Source organism: Orycteropus afer, unplaced genomic scaffold (assembly GCF_000298275.1).
Source record: "Orycteropus afer afer isolate SDZICR_OR568_19922 unplaced genomic scaffold, OryAfe1.0 scaffold00018, whole genome shotgun sequence".
In the NCBI taxonomy this organism is placed as follows: Eukaryota; Metazoa; Chordata; class Mammalia; order Tubulidentata; family Orycteropodidae; genus Orycteropus; species Orycteropus afer.
In genome coordinates, this window is record NW_006921605.1 from 8,098,228 (window position 1) to 8,111,342 (window position 13,115).

At 52.6% G+C, this 13,115-nt stretch overlaps 2 protein-coding genes across 2 annotated transcripts in view; one reads left to right on the plus strand and one right to left on the minus strand.

The window, feature by feature from the left end:
* BTBD17 (BTB domain containing 17) overlaps window positions 1-315 on the plus strand; it is a 4,614-nt gene extending 4,299 nt beyond the window's left edge. The window contains exon 4 of the mRNA XM_007959883.1: window positions 7-315. Within this exon, the coding sequence (XP_007958074.1) occupies window positions 7-315 (309 nt within the window). The remainder of the gene's footprint in view (window positions 1-6) is intronic.
* An 812-nt stretch (window positions 316-1,127) lies between these two features.
* The window catches only part of KIF19 (kinesin family member 19), a 38,312-nt gene continuing 26,324 nt past the window's right edge, over window positions 1,128-13,115 (minus strand). Inside the window, exons 10-20 of the mRNA XM_007959884.2 lie at window positions 6,543-6,708; window positions 5,553-5,727; window positions 5,258-5,456; window positions 4,103-4,373; window positions 3,898-4,019; window positions 3,346-3,479; window positions 2,988-3,093; window positions 2,711-2,789; window positions 1,864-2,231; window positions 1,484-1,685; window positions 1,128-1,258 (exon numbers count right to left, since the gene is read on the minus strand). Coding sequence (XP_007958075.1) covers window positions 1,128-1,258; window positions 1,484-1,685; window positions 1,864-2,231; window positions 2,711-2,789; window positions 2,988-3,093; window positions 3,346-3,479; window positions 3,898-4,019; window positions 4,103-4,373; window positions 5,258-5,456; window positions 5,553-5,727; window positions 6,543-6,708 — 1,953 coding nt within the window. The remainder of the gene's footprint in view (window positions 1,259-1,483; window positions 1,686-1,863; window positions 2,232-2,710; window positions 2,790-2,987; window positions 3,094-3,345; window positions 3,480-3,897; window positions 4,020-4,102; window positions 4,374-5,257; window positions 5,457-5,552; window positions 5,728-6,542; window positions 6,709-13,115) is intronic.

Below are 13,115 nucleotides of genomic sequence, written 5' to 3' on the forward strand. Positions count from 1 at the left end.
CCCGAGGACGGCCGACCGCGGCTCGTGGTGACGCCGGCCAGCAGTGGCGGCGACGCGGCGGGTGTCAGCTTCCAGAAGACCGTGCTGGTGGTGGGCGCGCGGCACCAGGGCCGCCTGCTGGTCCGCCACGCCTACAACTTCCACCAGAGCAGCGAGGAGGCCGGCGACTTCCTGGCGCACGCCGACCTGCAGCGGCGCAACTCCGAGTACCTGGTGGAGAACGCCCTGCACCTGCACCTCATAGTCAAGCCGGTCTACCATACTCTCATCCGTACCCCAAGTAGCCCTGCGGGGGGTGGGGACGCCTTCGGATAGGAAAATAAATGCCTCGCTATAAACCTTGGACTGGGCAAGATGCAGGGTGGTAGACAAGATGTCTCGTTTCAGGAGTCGCTTTCATAGACTTGACGATAATGTTCTTGATTTTTAATAAACCGGTGCTCAGCGGCGAGGGGATGATTGACGAGGCCACCCCTGGGTGAAAACAGCCAAGGCAGGGCCCATAGGTCTGGGGATTCACCCACCTTTCACTGCCATGAGGGCCCCCCACCCAGACATAGAATGGGGCAGGTATGAGCATCCAGAAGGTCAGAGTGCCCACCTGCAGCACCTGGGGGAACCCGGCAGGAGCTTCTCACCCCACATTTCAGGCAACATCCAGTTCCCAAATGGGACTTTATTGTTAAAAAAGAGAGTAACAAAGCCACTGTCAAGTAACAAACCAAACCTCCCTACCCCCATACTATGTGTCAGCCCCCTCCCCAACCATCCCTTGCCCCAGTGTGGGCCCAGGAGCCCAGTCTCACTAACTGCCCCCCCTCCCCCATTTCTGAGGCCGAGTCTGGCCCCAGGTCTGTGCAGGGTTTTGGCAACAGGGCTCTGCCCAGGGCTGAGGGGCCGGGGACCCCGGCTGTCTGGATCATGCCTTCTGGGGTCACCTCCCTTCCCTGGCGGCACTGAAAGCATGGAAAGGTCAGGCAGACGCCTGACAATTCCCGGGTCTCAGGAGCCCAGGCTTCTGGGATCCTGGGCTCCAGCTCCCTGCTCACCCCCATCTGCCCTGCCTCCAGCTGCCATTTCCCCACTATACCCCCATTCAGTGTGTGCTGGGTTCCAGGCAGAGCCCCTCAGTTACGCCGGAAACGTCCATCTTTGCCGTGGGTGCCCGTCCCGTGGGGCAGCCAGGGCCCTCGGGTAGCCCGTCGGGAAACGCCAGCTGGGTTGGGGGGAACAGGAAGGGGTGAGGGGTCCCCAGGGCCTGCAAGACCAGAAAGCCTGCTTTAGAAATGGCTCCAAATCCCCTCTCCCATCCCCCAGTGGCCTTGAACTCCCTAGGGGCACGATGCCAAGAACTGCGGCTCCTGGGCCAGTCCACGAACACACTTTGAGAAACATCTTTCCAGCCCCCCCACAGCCACGTGGTTAAGGAGCTCAACATGCCCCCTCTTGCCCGGGCCCTGCTCCCTCCCTGGCCGGTACTCACCGGGATTCTGGCTTGGAGGGAGTTTGACTTTGGCCAAAGGAAGCATGATCTTCCCCGGGTGCCGGATACCAGGAGCAGGGTGCCCGATACCAGGAGCAGGGTGCCCGATACCAGGAGCAGGGTGCCCGTAGACTGGCATCCTGTGGTCTGAGGCATTCTCAACAGGACGGGGCCCCAAGAGATGGTTCTTGGGGCAGGACAGCTGCAGTGGTGGGAAGCAGTGGGCTTAGGCCAGAGCCACACAGAGGTCTGCTATAAGGGATCTGCCCCAGCCTGGGGGACAGAACTTTTGAGGGTGTGGGTGCTGGGAGAGCTAGGTCCAGGGCCCACCCAACAGAGAAGGGCCCAGAGAAGACACCCGCCCCTGCCCCTTTCCTCACCCCCTGCCCTGTGACCTCGAAGGACCGGGACCTCCGCTTTCTTCTCTTGACCTCCAACGAGTCCTGTTTTTTGCGAGAGCTTTTCTTCTGGCCGCGCAGCCAAGGCCCAGGGCCATCGCCGCGCTGCCCCGCCGCCTGGACTGGGGCCTCGCTCGTGCTGCTGGACAGGTTGTCCTCGCTGACCGCATGCTGCAGCGCGGGGCTGGGCGGCGGCGCATCATCGGCCTCGCTCAGCGACTGCAGGGACAGGCTGCTGCGCTCGGCCGCGGGCGCCAGCAGGGGGCGCCCGTCAGCGCCGAGGGCCCGCGAGCGCCGCCGCGCTGCCTTCACCGAAATGCACTTGGTGCCGGTGAGAATCTCCTTCCGCTCTGCAGCGGGACAGAGGGTGCACCCACCGCGGTCAAGGCCACACAGTGGTCGCCCCTCACGCACCCTTCCTCTGCTGTGGTGGAAATGGATAGGAGGCAGACTGCCTGGTCTTGAACCCCAGCTTCCCCACTTGTTCGCCCAATAAGTAATTTTGGACAAGTTCCTTAACCTCACTTGGAAACGGGGGCTAATAAAACTAACACCATAGGGGTACTGTGAAGACAAACAGTGGGCTTAGCCTAGGGCCAGGGGTCCAGCCATTTATTGCAATTGTAGCTGAGTGGGGGAGGGGCGCAATCCTAAGTGTCCTGTGTTCCCCATTCTAATGTTTAGGTGTGCTGTGTGTCTCTGAGCGGGTGGGTAAACCACTCTCGGCACTGGAGGCTCTCTACAGAGCTATCCGGACAGCAAGAAAGGGCTCTGGGCTGGGTGTCTGAGCAGTGCCAGGCCAGGGCTGGAAGGGCAGGCAGGGGCACACCTTTATAGGACAAGGGTTTCTCCGACAGATTCTCGCTGCTGTCAGGGGAAGAGTTGACCAGGCTGTCCAGAGCGGGGGCCTGTGGGGTGATGCGGTTAGAAGAAGGGAGGCCTAGGCACAGCAGGGACCCGAGGACCCCTCGGCAGAGATGGGGGTGGCTCTGGGGGCTGGCCGTTTTAGCAAGGCTCCATCATAACCAATGGGTGCCATCCTTATCCCTGTGCCCTCCAGCCCCCGCAGTGGAGCCCAGGGGCCAGCGGGTGCTCAGAGCTCTCACCTCCTGGGTCAACAGGCCACTGATGTGGATGGGGGGCGGGGTGGGCACAGAGGAGCCCTTCACCTGCCAGGCCCGGGGACTGGCCTTGAACACGTGGTTGGCTTCACTGGGGTTGGCAGAGGAGGGAGGGGGTAGCGGTTGGCCAAGCTGGTCCCACTGAGGACTCAGCCCCACCCCAGGGCAGAAACTGTTTGCAGAAGGGAGAGAGAGCGCCCAGGAGTCCTGGCCCTGACCTGTGCCTCCTCCTCCCTTCCCTTCCTGCGCCACATCCCCCGATTGCCCTGGTCTGGGCTGGCACCCCAAATGGTGCAGTGGGTAGTTCAGGCAGGACTGGCGGGAAGCAGCCCCCCGGCCTCACCTCTCTGTGCTGAGCGGGGGGAGGACACTGTTCTGCAGGCGCTGGGCCTCAGAGTTCAGGGTCTGCACGCTCTCCAAATCAGAGTCCGGGGTGAGCGTGGCTCCTGCTGGGGCAATTTGGGGCAAGGAGCTGTCCTGTAGGGAGGGCCAGGAGCAGACAGTCAGAAGACTTGGGTCTGGACCAGGTGACAGCACAGGATGGCAAGGGTGGTAACATGGGCCAAGGGGCTTGCATTCTAGGACCCGAAGCATAAACTGTGGTCTGCTTTGCTGGGCATCCCTGGTGGCACTACCTGGGAGCAAGCACTTGCCTCCTGGGGGGTGGGCATCTGGGGCCATTCTGATCTCTCAGTTGGCCAACCTTGACCCCTAGACCTGGGTGGAGGCTAGGGCCAGAGAAGAAGGCCTAGGGGTGGGGTGGAGTAGAGGGGAAGGGAGGCAACTCCCAGAGCCAGCCAGCTGGGACACGGCCTGCAGGCATTGCCTTGCCACCAGCCCCTCCCTCAGCAAGTGCGCTCAACATATTTCTGCGTGCCCGTGCTCAGGCACCCACCTGCAAGGCCCTGGAGGCCACGCGGTCCATGATGGTGGCCCGCTCCAGGCTGCCCTCCTCCAGCTCCCGCTGGTACACCTCGTAGAGCTCCTCCAGGTGCTGAGGGATGGCTAGGCTGTAGTCTGCGGGAGGAGGGACAGGGCTCAGCGCATGCGCTTCGACCCTCCCGCTAGCTGGCGCCATGAGCGCCGGGGGCGGGCCCTACCGTCAATGAGTTGCCGCTGGCCCTGGATGATCTGGTCGCAGAGGCTGCGGTGCTGCTCCAGGCGGCGCACGGCCTCGCGGCGGTGGCGGAGCGCGCCGTCGCGGAGCAGCGCGTGCGACTGCATCTCGGTGTTCTCCACCTGGAGCTCGTGCACCCGGCACAGCAGGCTGAGCACCTCGCGCTGTTCCTCCGAGCCGATGCGCTGCGGGAGCGTCTCCTCCAGGCGCCGGCCCCGCGCGCGCAGCTCGCGACAGCGCTGCTCCAGCGCCAGCTGGGGGCGGTGCGGGGTCACTCTAGGCCGGGCTAGGAGCTCACCTCTCCCCACCTCCCGCCAGGGCTTCCGGCCTCCGGCCTGGAGCTCCACCCGCGGGTCAGCTCGCGAGGTTGCAACCAGGCGACGCTCTTAACTGCCCCTCCGCGCCCACCTTCTTGCCACCCTGGAACCAGCCTTGGTGAGTATCTGCCCAACTCCAGCCTGTCTGATATCCTCAGGGTCGTGCAAACAGTGTATGTGATCAAGGGTTAACCTCTGAGCCCTCTCAGAGGCACTTGGGAAGAAAGGCCTGGTGATCTATTTGCAGAAAGCCAGTCATTGTAAACCCTGTGGAGGAGCTCTGGTGCGTAGTGCCTAAGGCATTTCACTGCTAACCAGAAGGCTGGAAGTTCAAACCCGCCAGCCACTCCTCCGAAGGAAGGTTGGGCAATCTACTTCCCTAGTGATACTGCCTCGGAAACCCAAGGAGGGGTCGCTATGGGTCAGAGCCGGCTCCAGGGCACATAACAACAACAACAAACAACCCCGTGGAGCACAGCTGTACTGGGACACACGTGGGGTCGCCATGAACTGGAATCCACTCCAGGGCAACTGATGAGAATACCCTGAACTGCTCTGGTCCCCAGAACAGAGGGCAAAGGCTCTTATCCCGAGGTCCTAATTATAACCTTGGCTACCCTTTCTGCAGTCCTAAGTACTTGCCAGGCATTTAATCTTCCCAACAGCCCCATTAGGGCGGCCCCATGACTGCCCTGGGGAGGAACACGAGGCTTAGGGAGGCTGACAACTTCACCAAGGTCACACAGGTCCCCCCACTCCTCTCCCCAGCTCCTGCTGCCAGGCCTCTCACACCCCCCTCCCTGCCCCCCAGACCCTGGCACCTTCTCCTCGTGCAGCTTCTTCTGCTCACCCAACAGGGCGGCGATGTTCTCCCGGGCGGAGGCCACCTCTGGCGGCTCCAGGCTGTCGGGCTGGTCGTCGCCTGTGTCTGAGTCCTTCTCACTGTCGTCTTTGGTGAGTGACTCCTTCCGCTGCTCCTCCTGCCACTTGAGGGCCCGGCGAGACTTTTCGTGTTCCCAGCTGTGGCAGCCCCACCCCAGGGAAACACAGGACTTAGGCCTGGAGGAGGGCAGGAGGCCGTGCGCAGCCCAGGTCCGGGGGTGGCGTGGGGCCTACCCTGCGATGGTGAGCAGGTGGCGGGAGGTGTCAACCTGGACCTCCATGGCGTGGTTCTCCAGCTCCAGCAGGCATCGCCGCACGTCCATCTGCTCCTGGAAGGCACTGAGGAGCTGCTCTCGTAGCTGGGCCATCTCGGCCTGCTCCCCCTGCCCGCCGTGCGGCTGGACCTCGGCTGCGCGGAGCACAGGGGACGGAGACAGCCAGGGAGGAGGCGGATTCGGACCAGAAGTCTGGGCCTGCCTGGAGCCCTTCCCTCTCTTTCTTAACCAAACTACTGCTCCCACTTCCTGTCCAGTCACCTCCTCCAGAAAGACCTCCTGGGTTACTACCTCCTTCCATGCCCCAATCCCACAACTGAGTCTTCAGGCTTCCGTTCAAAAGATAATTCCCAGCTTGCTTCCGCTAGCCCTTCCCCACTGCTGTCAAGTTGATTCCGACTCATAGTGAGCCTACAGGACAGGGGAGAACTACCCTTAGGGTTTCCAAGGCTGGCATCTTTATGGAAGCAGACTGCCACATCTTTCTCCTGCAGAGTGGCTGGTGGGTTTGAATCACTGACCTTTTGGTTAGCTGCTGAGAGCTTACCCACTGTGCCACTGGGCTCCCCCACTAACTCTTATAGCACCTATAAAAAAGGACACTCTACTGCCATCTGCACGAGATGCATCAGAGCAAACCCACAGTCTCTGAGGGAATGATGCCCCTCCGGTGGCGCAGGGCCCGACCTCACAACCCTGCGTGATCCTGCATGCCTGCCCAGCACACACCTAAATGCTCGTGTGGCCCTCCCTCGTGTGATCCCACCCACTCTATATGGCAGCGCTCCAAAGCAGAGATCACGATGTCACTGTACAATTAAAGAACAGAAGGCTGAGAGTAGCTGCGTGACTAGCCCAAGGCGACCCGGCCAGAAGAGCCTGGATGTGAACCCAGCACTGCCCGAGCCCACAGCACTTTGAGACAGGCTGAGGGCGGATCTGCATGCACCTTGGATGTGGCGGATGTCGCCCCGGTCCAGCGGGCCCCGGGCCTGGCCCCGGCCTCCCTGCTCATCAATCTTGCGTTTGAGCCTCTGGATCTCGCCTCGCAGGTCAGCAATGATGCTGGTGTACTGGGCAATGTGGTAGGAGACGCTGAGCAAGTTCTGCTTTACCTGCCGGAAGCACAGGGTGGAGGCAGAGGAGGAAGGCGTGGTCAGCAGCGCGGCCACGCCCTCTGCAGGAACCGAGGCCTGCCTGCAGGTCTTCCTGCCTTTCTTCCCTACATCTCCTGTCTTCCGGGATGATGTAGTTGTTCGGTGCTATAGAGTTCACTTCGACCCATAGCGACCCCATGCGACAGAGTCCAAGTGCCCCTTATGGGAACAAATCAGCATGCCTTTTTCCTGCAGACCCACTGGGTGGGTTCAAACCACCAACCTTGTGGTTAGCAGCCAAGTGCTTAACTGTTGTGCCACCAAGGCTCCTTGGGGATGGCATTAATGGCCTCCTTTCCTCCAACCTCACAAATTCCTATCACCCCTACATGCCTCTGCCAGAGCACATTCCTCAAATGTTGTCTCCTCTGCTCATCACCCTTCAGTAGCTCCCTAGTGCTTGAGGAGAATACCCGAAGTCCTTCACCTGGTGTGGAAGGCCCACCCTCTCTCTCTTTTGTTTGGACTCACTGCTCCCACTAAGGATGGAAGCTTTCCTGCTCTCTACCCCATTGTAGACACCATCTTCCTCCCTTACTGTGCATACCCTTCTGCAATGGCTTCCTCTCCTGCTATGGACTGAATCGTCCCCCCAAAATGCGCTGTAAATCCTAATCCCTATCTAAAACCAAACCCACTGCTATAGAGTCAGTGCCAACCCACAGCAACCCTACAGGCCCGACTAGAACTGCCCCATGTGGATTCCAAAGTTGTTATCTTTACGAAAGCAGACTGCCTCGTCTTTCTCCTGCAGAATGGCTGTGTGTTCAAACCACCAGCCCTGCAGTTGAGCATTTAATCACTGTGCCACCAGGGCTCCTTCTAACCCCTATGCCTATGGTTATAACCCCACTTGGGAATGGGTTTTGTTACATTAGTGAGGGGGTATTGGTATAGGGTGTGTCTTATCGATCTCTTTTGGGACATAAAGCAGATTAAGCAAGGAGGGGTGGGGGTGGGAGGGAGACAGATGCCAGGCCACATGGAGATCTCCAAGGAAGGGAAACCATAGTTTCAAACTGGAACGGAACCAAAAACCAAAACCAAAGACCACCGGAATTTTCACTGGAAACTGACCCCAAACTGGAAAAAGAAATGTTTTTCTGAACCTGAAAGGAAGTAGAAAACCGTTACCTTTTCACTCCACTATTTTTGGTTCAATGATAATTAAGTCATGAGCAAGACCACTAGACCCTTTATGTCTGAACCGCATCTGGCACTCACGCAGTCTGACGCAGGGCTGCTAAGAGCACAGGACATTGCATCAGCAAGGGACGCTGCAGCTACAGCCGGACATGACGACGGCTGTGACGATTCACAGGCCAGCCAGAGTACAAGCTCTCCGCTCTGTGCTGGACCTCTCTCACGGTCACCGAGCTGTGCCTACAGGAGATGTGAGACACACTGGGCGACTGACAGCCCTCTCGTCAGAAATCTGAAGGAGCTGGTTAACCGCACCGAGTTCTGAACAGCGGTCCGCGTGGACGGAAATTTGTCAGGTGAGTATAAACAATTTAAATGTACTCTGTTCACATTTTAAAGTGTGGTATTTAGATTCAAGAAATAGAAGATAGCATACCATTTTTTGATGATTCCTTGTACGATGTTCTGGTATCCAACCTCAATTTCAATGCACTTCATGCGTGGTTTGCACTTACATGTTTAAACCTGATATTTAGCTCACAAATCAGAATGTTGACAAACTGTAACCAGTGGGAAGGAAATTAGTGTTCTAATTGCAATGCACTGTTATTTCACTAAGAGGAACTCTGGTGACACGGTGCCTAAGGCATCTGACTGCTAACCAGAAGGTTGGCGGTTCAAACCCACTAGCTGCTCCATGGAAGGAAGACGAGGCAATCTACTTCCGTAAAGATTTACCACCTCAGAAACCCAATGAGGGTCGCTGTGAGCCAGAATCGACTCAATGGCAGGGGCTTTGGTTTGGGTTTGGGTTCTCTCTATATTATCAAAGTCTAAGGCTTGTTTTAACTATAATGTAATATAACCTAAAAAACCCCTTGCTGTTGAGTCAGTTTTGACCCACAGCAACCCCATGAGGCAGAGTAGAACTGTCCTATAGGATTTCTGAGGCTGTAAATCTTTATGGAAGCAGATTGCCACATCTTTTTTCCTCAGAGTGGCTGATGGGCTTGAACGTCAACCTTCCAGTTAGCAGCCGAGTGCTTTAACCACTGCGCCACTAGTACTCCATAATGTAATATAAAAAACCAAACCCACTGCCATCGAGTTGATTCCAACTTACAGCAACCCCCATTGGGTTTCCAAGGAGATAAATCTTTATGGAAGTAGATTGCCCCATCTTCCTTCTGTGGGGTGGCTGGAAGATTTCAACCACCAACCTTCTGGTTAGCAGTCAAGTGCCATAGGCACTGCACCACCAGAGCTCCTTATAATGTAATACAGTGCCTATAAAATATGTTGTAATGTTATTAGTATATCCTACTCCTTGTATGGGATGAACCAGAGAAAAGCCATGTGGAGAATTTTTCAAGTGTAAAGAGATTGAAAAAGCACTTGTAAAATTCACAACACAGATATGGCTGGAGGCCATGCAGTGGATTTAGAGACACCTGAAACCTCACCACACGGATGAATACGATGGATACAGTGCAGTGTAAAGCAGGAAGACAAAGAAGGTTGAAGAAAGGGTCAGAAGTATCCCAAATAAGCAAAATACATTAGAGGATGCAGTGAATTATTTAGTTAATGGTTCATTTGAGTTAATTAGATACTAAAGTTCTATATCCAGTTCTTGTTTCAATTGGTCAAAATTTTTCAAGCAACTCAGAGAATGTTAGAGAAATGTCCTTAAAACTTAGCTCCAGAATTAGTACTAATCAGGAAAAATGAATATTCTCTTTGAGAGGGGATGTTGCCCATAGATCGAGTGGTTCAATTCTAGGAACTAACGCTCAGTTCACACAAGATGGTAAGGTACCGCTGTTGACACTGGGAATGAAAGGCTTACACCTGCTCCTCACTGTCTTCTTGTTGGCATTTCGCATCTAGGACAGTAGTGAAAGATCTGCTGTCCGATACTATTTTGCACATTAATGATGAACATCTGGCAGTAATGAGGGCCGAGGAGAGAGATGAGAGTAACACCGGCCGTGACAGTTAGGGTTGTGTGTCAGCTTGGCTGAGACATGATCCTCGATGGTCTGGCAGTTATATTTGAGGTAATCTGGCAGTTGGATAATGAGGTAGTCATCCTCCATTTTTGCATAATCCCGATTTCTGCATAATGACCTGGCCTTTGGAACCTAAGGAGTGCATGTAAAAGAAAGACACGCAGGTCTGGACATAAAAACCTCCCTGTGCATCAAATTTTAGAGCAGAACACTGATTCAGAACACATTTCTTCTGTACTTAAGGATAATAGCTCTTATATGATTAAATTTATTGATTTGCTCAGAAATGATAGTGAAATTCAGTGGCAGATATCAGGGCAAAAGGACAGTTTGGAAGACTGACGGTGCACCCTGACCTGCACACATTAATGATCAGAGTCAAGCTTTGTAAGAAAAGACTGGAGTGTCTTAGTTACTGAAGACAACAATAAAGATGCCAAACTGGAACAATTTCTAGGAGAATGTCCTGAACTCGTTCAAATCCTTTGTATTCCAACATCGTCTACCACGTTTTCAGAAAAGAACCAGAGGAGACCCGGACCGGGTTGTCCAGCAAGGCGGATCAGTGTACACACTGTGTTAGAAACCTTACCAGGATGCAGAAATCTCTGTGATGTGTTAAAAAAACAAACTCATTGCCGTCGAGTCGATCCAACTCATAGCAACCCCTCCTTGGGTTTCTGAGGAAGTATCTCTATGGAAGTAGATTCCCCAGTCTTCCTTCTGAGAAGTGGCTGGTGGGTTTGAACTGCCACCCTTCTGGTTAGCAGTCAGATGCCTTAGGCACTATGCCACCAGAGTTAGCTGAGAATAATGTGAAATGTGACTTTTCTGATGACAAATGGTCATGTGTCAAATTAACTTTGGAAACTTTACACCTTTAAAGAAAGTTATAGTAAGATTTCAAAGTGAACAATAACCACGAGTGATATTTTTGGTATGTGGGTATAAACTAAGCTAAAATGAAGAACTCTTAATGACACATTTGGAAATGCATTGAAAAACTTGATGTCAGGGAAAAAGTTATTAAAAATGATAGCATATTAGTTCATCTAGAGCCTCATTATCAAATTCTAATTAGTTCTGAAGTTAAGGTAGAGGCCATATTACATTTAAAAGGCATTTTGGAAATGATAATAATAATAAAAAAAATCTGAAAAGAAACAATACTGCAAGTATAACAAAGAGAAGCAACTCAGGAAATACTATGGTTTCCAGCAGTGATGTCCATGAGCTGGAATTGCTTCTCCAAATAAAAGGAGATAAAGTTATATTGAGATCAAAGGTGGCCCTGTTGATGTTGTTAAGTGCCGTCGAGTCGTTTCCGACTCATAGCGACCCCATGCACAGCAGAACGAAAACACTGCCCGATCCCGCGTCAGCCCCACAATCCCTGCTATACTTGAGCCCATAATTGCAGCCACTGTGTCAATCCATCTCGTTGAAGGCCTCCCCCTCTTTCATTGACCCTCCACCCTACCAAGCATGACATCCTTCTCCAGGGAATGGTCCCTTCTTACAACATGACCAAAATAGGTGAGACGAAGTCTGGCCATTCTTGCTTCCAAGGAGCATTCTGGCTGCACTTCCTCCAGGACAGATCTGTTAGTTCTTTTAGCAGTCCATGGTACTTTCAGCATTCTTCGCCAGCACCACAACTCAAAAGCATCAACTCTTCTTCAGTCTTCCTTATTCATTGTCCAGCTCTCACATGCATAGGAGGCGATTGGAAATATCATGGCTTGTGTCAGGCACACCTTAGTCCTCAAGGAGATATCCTTGCTCCTCAGCACTTGATACAGTTCCTTTGCAGTTGACTTTCCCAATGCTACACGTCGTCTAATGTCCTGACTGCTGCTTCCATTGGCATCAATTGTAGAACCAAGCAACGTGAATTCTTTGACAACCTCAATCTTCTCTCCATTTATTGTAATGCTGCTCATTGGCCCAGTTGTGAGGATTTTTGTTTTCTTTACATTGAGACGTAATCCATACTGCAGACTGTATTCTTCAACCTTCATCAGTAGGTGCCTTAAGTCATCCTCACTTTCAGCAAGCAAAGTTGTATCGTCTGCATATCTCAGGTTGTTAATGATTCTTCCTCCAATCCTGATACCATGTTTTTCTTCATATAATCCAGCTTCTCGGATTATTTGCTCAGCATATAGATTGAATAAGTGTGGAGAAAGAATACAACCCTGACGCACTCCCTTCTTGATTTTAAACCATGTAGTGTCCCCTTGTTCTGTTCGAACGACAGCCTCCTGGTCAAGGTACAGATTCCTCATGAGTACAATCAAGTGCTCGGGAATTCCCATTCTTCTCAATGTTATCCATAATTTGTCATGATCCACATAATCAAATGCCTTTGCATAGTCAATAAAACACAAGTAAACATCTTTCTGGTATTCTTTGCCTTGAGCCAAGATCCATCTGACAACAGCTATGATATCCCTTGTTCCATGTCCTCTTCTGAATCCAGCTTGAACCTCTGGAAGTTCTCTGTTAATATACTGCTGCAAACGTTTCTGAATTATCTTCAGTAAGATCTTACTTGCGTGCGATATTAATGATATTGTTCTATAATTTCCACATTCTGTGGGATCACCTTTCTTTGGAATGGGCACAAATATGGATCTCTTCCAGTCAGTTGGCCAGGTAGCTGTCTTCCAAATCTCTGTTGATAGGCGCCCTGTATTAACAAGCCCTGCTGGTGTACAATGAGTTGAGATGAGACAACAGGGATAGATAGTTTCAATGAAACAAAATTATAGAGGACGTTCTTCCAATTATATGTAGTTATGGTCTATTACAAAGATGTATTCTTAATGAACTGTATGATTTTGTATGTATTAAATCTGTATTTAATGAAACGTTTATGTCATGTTATGTTAGTTCCTCAGCTTAAAACAGGGATGAATATTAAAGATTTAAATATTTTATTGTGCTTTGCCTTTACGGATTCATGTATTAGGTTTGAAACACTTTGTATTTCCAGTATTTTATGAATAAATTCTTATCAATTTTACGGTGACTATAAAATGTTAGTAGTGAAATGCTACCTAAATCAAAATTAAATTTGTTTTCAGTGTATTTTATAGGACTGAGTATTTCTTATTTAAAAAAAAGTATTTTGAAACATTTAATATTTATACAGTGTGTTACCAAAATCCACAGCCATTGAGTTGGTTCCAATTCACAGGGTTTCCA